We start from the raw sequence: 2,511 nt of genomic DNA, 5'->3' as shown, positions 1-2,511 counted from the left end.
TTCTAGAGGCCACCGATACTTCTTGGCTCATGGCCCCCTCCATCCTCAAAGCCAGCAATGGGTGGTTGACTTTCATGTCACACACTCCAACTCTGACGCTTCTGCCTCCCTCTTCCACACTTACAGAACCTTATGACATTTGCCCACCCTGGTAACCCAATATAATCTCTTTAAGATGATTAAACTCTTAATCCATCTGCAAACTTATTCCACCTTGCTATGTAAGATAACATACTCACACGATGGGAACGTCTGAGTGTTTGCCTTATCTTGCCTATCACACCTACCACATATCTGTCTGCTGTACTGCTGATGAGCCTTTAGGTTGTTCCGGTACAAGAGTGTTGGTGAGCATATTTCTGGTGGCTCAGACAGTAAAGCCTCTGCCCGCAATGCGGGAGACCCGGGTTGGATCCCCGGGTTGGGAAGATCCCCTGGAGAAGGAAATGGCAACCCACTCCAGTACTCTTGCCTGGAAAAAACTCCGTGGATGGAGGAGCCTGGTGGGCTAGAGTCCATGGGGTGGCAAAGAGTCGGACACGACTGAGCGACTTCACTTTCACTATAGACACATCAGGGGACTCCTCATGTGGCTCAGTGGTAAAGAATTCACCTGCCAATGCAGGAGATGTAGGTTCGATCCTTGGGTTGGGAAGATCCTCTGGAGAAGGAAATGGCAACCCACTCCATTATTCTTGCCTGGGAAATCTCAGGGACAGAGGAGCCTGGCGGGCCACACTCCATGGTGTCACACGAGTCAGACATGACAGCACTAAACCACCACACCAGCCATATATAAGTTCCCCTTGTCTCTGGCCAAGGGCCCGCGCAGTCCTGATCTAGTGCTTAAGGGGAGCGGGGAGCCGGGAGCCGGGAGCGGGGAGCTGGGAGGGGAGCGGGCCGCAGAGCAGGCTGTGATTCACCCTTCGCCCTACCCCTCGCCCTGCCCCCCTGGGCGGTGCAGAGCCCTGAACCGGCCAGCGCCATGCTGAAGGTGGGACTGCCATTGGGTGCCTGTGCGCGGTCATGGAAGTCGGTCTGGATGGCAAGCTGCGGGGTGGCGCGCCGGAACCCGCTGGCGAATAAAGCGGCCCTAGTAATGGCCTCCACTGACGGGATCGGTTTTGCCATCGCCCGGCGTGTGGCCCAGGACGGGGTCCATGTGGTGGTCAGCAACCGGAAGCAGCAGAATGTGGACCAGGCAGTGGCAACGCTGCAAGGGGAGGGGCTGAGCGTGACGGGCACCGTGTGCCATGTAGGGAAGGCTGAGGACCGGGAGCGGCTGGTGGCCACGGCTGTGAAGCTTCATGGCGGCGTGGACATCCTGATCTACAATGCTGCTGTCAACCCTTTCTTTGGAAACTTGATGGATGTCACCAAGGAGGTGTGGGACAAGATTCTGGACATTAACGTGAAGGCCACAGCCCTGCTGACAAAGGCATTGGTGCCAGAAATGGCGAAACGAGGCGGCTCAATAGTGATCGTGTCCTCAGTCGCAGCCTACAGCCCATTTCCTAGCCTGGGTCCTTACAACGTTTCTAAAACAGCTTTGCTGGGCCTCACTAAGAACCTGGCCACTGAACTGGCACAGTGGAATGTTCGGGTGAACTGCCTGGCGCCTGGACTCATCAAGACTAGCTTCAGCCGTATGTTGTGGGAGGATCAGGCAAGAGAGGAGAGCATAAAAGCAGCCTTGCAGATCAAAAGGATAGGCAAGCCAGAGGACTGTGCCGGCATCGTCTTTCCTATGCTCTGAAGACGCCAACTACATCACTGGGGAGACAGTGGTGGTGGCTGGAGGGACCCCATTTCACCTCTAAGGACGTGGAGAGCATCCACCAGGGCAGAGATTGGGCTCCAACTCCAGAGTCCTGTTCCCGAATCCATCAACTGGCCTTTCCCACCTCTGCCTAGCATACTGCTAACCTTACACCATAACACCCCCCTGCCACACACACACACACACACACACACACACAAAGCTCCAGCATTCTCTGCTATCAAGGTGTAGTCCTGCTGTTGCTGTAGCCTTGAACAAAGACGTCCCTTGCGAGAACAGGGCAGGCCTGCTGAGAGGGCTTAGTCTACTGTGGTAAAGACCAACTAGTATTTTTTTCTGGACATCAGGGAAATTTGAGGGAGATGGGACAGAAGAAACTTGGCGTGGAAGGAACTGAGTTGGAAATTAACAACTCGCAAATGAGGTGCAAATAAAACGCAGACGATCACGAAAAAAAAAATAATAATAATAAGTTCCCCTTGTGCTCCACATTGCAACACTTAGAATTTTCCATGGCTTTCACAGACACCAGGTGCTTCCTTGCCCCTCTGCCTCTCTTCATGTCTGCAGGGCCCAAAATGTTTCACCCAGCCATCCACTCATTTCCATTGCTGTTCCCAAGAAGCAAAACATAGATGGACAAAATCAGGCCATTTTCTAACCCAAATCACGAATCTGTGTGGCTACCTGAGGGCACTTTTAGTTCAGTTCAGTTCAGTCGCTCAGTCGTG

The 2,511-nt window shown here is 53.6% G+C and overlaps 1 protein-coding gene across 1 annotated transcript; it reads left to right on the top strand.

The window, feature by feature from the left end:
• The first annotated feature begins 841 nt into the window (after nucleotides 1-841).
• LOC122446142 (dehydrogenase/reductase SDR family member 4-like) lies at nucleotides 842-2,240 on the top strand. The gene has a single exon (XM_043475992.1). It carries the CDS (start codon nucleotides 986-988, stop codon nucleotides 1,754-1,756), a length of 771 nt encoding a protein of 256 aa, XP_043331927.1. The 5' UTR covers nucleotides 842-985; the 3' UTR covers nucleotides 1,757-2,240.
• Nucleotides 2,241-2,511: the final 271 nt, after the last annotated feature.

Source organism: Cervus canadensis, chromosome 8 (genome assembly GCF_019320065.1).
Source record: "Cervus canadensis isolate Bull #8, Minnesota chromosome 8, ASM1932006v1, whole genome shotgun sequence".
Taxonomy (NCBI): Eukaryota; Metazoa; Chordata; class Mammalia; order Artiodactyla; family Cervidae; genus Cervus; species Cervus canadensis.
Note: the sequence above shows the minus strand (reverse complement) of the source record. Positions and strands in the feature narration are given on the sequence as shown.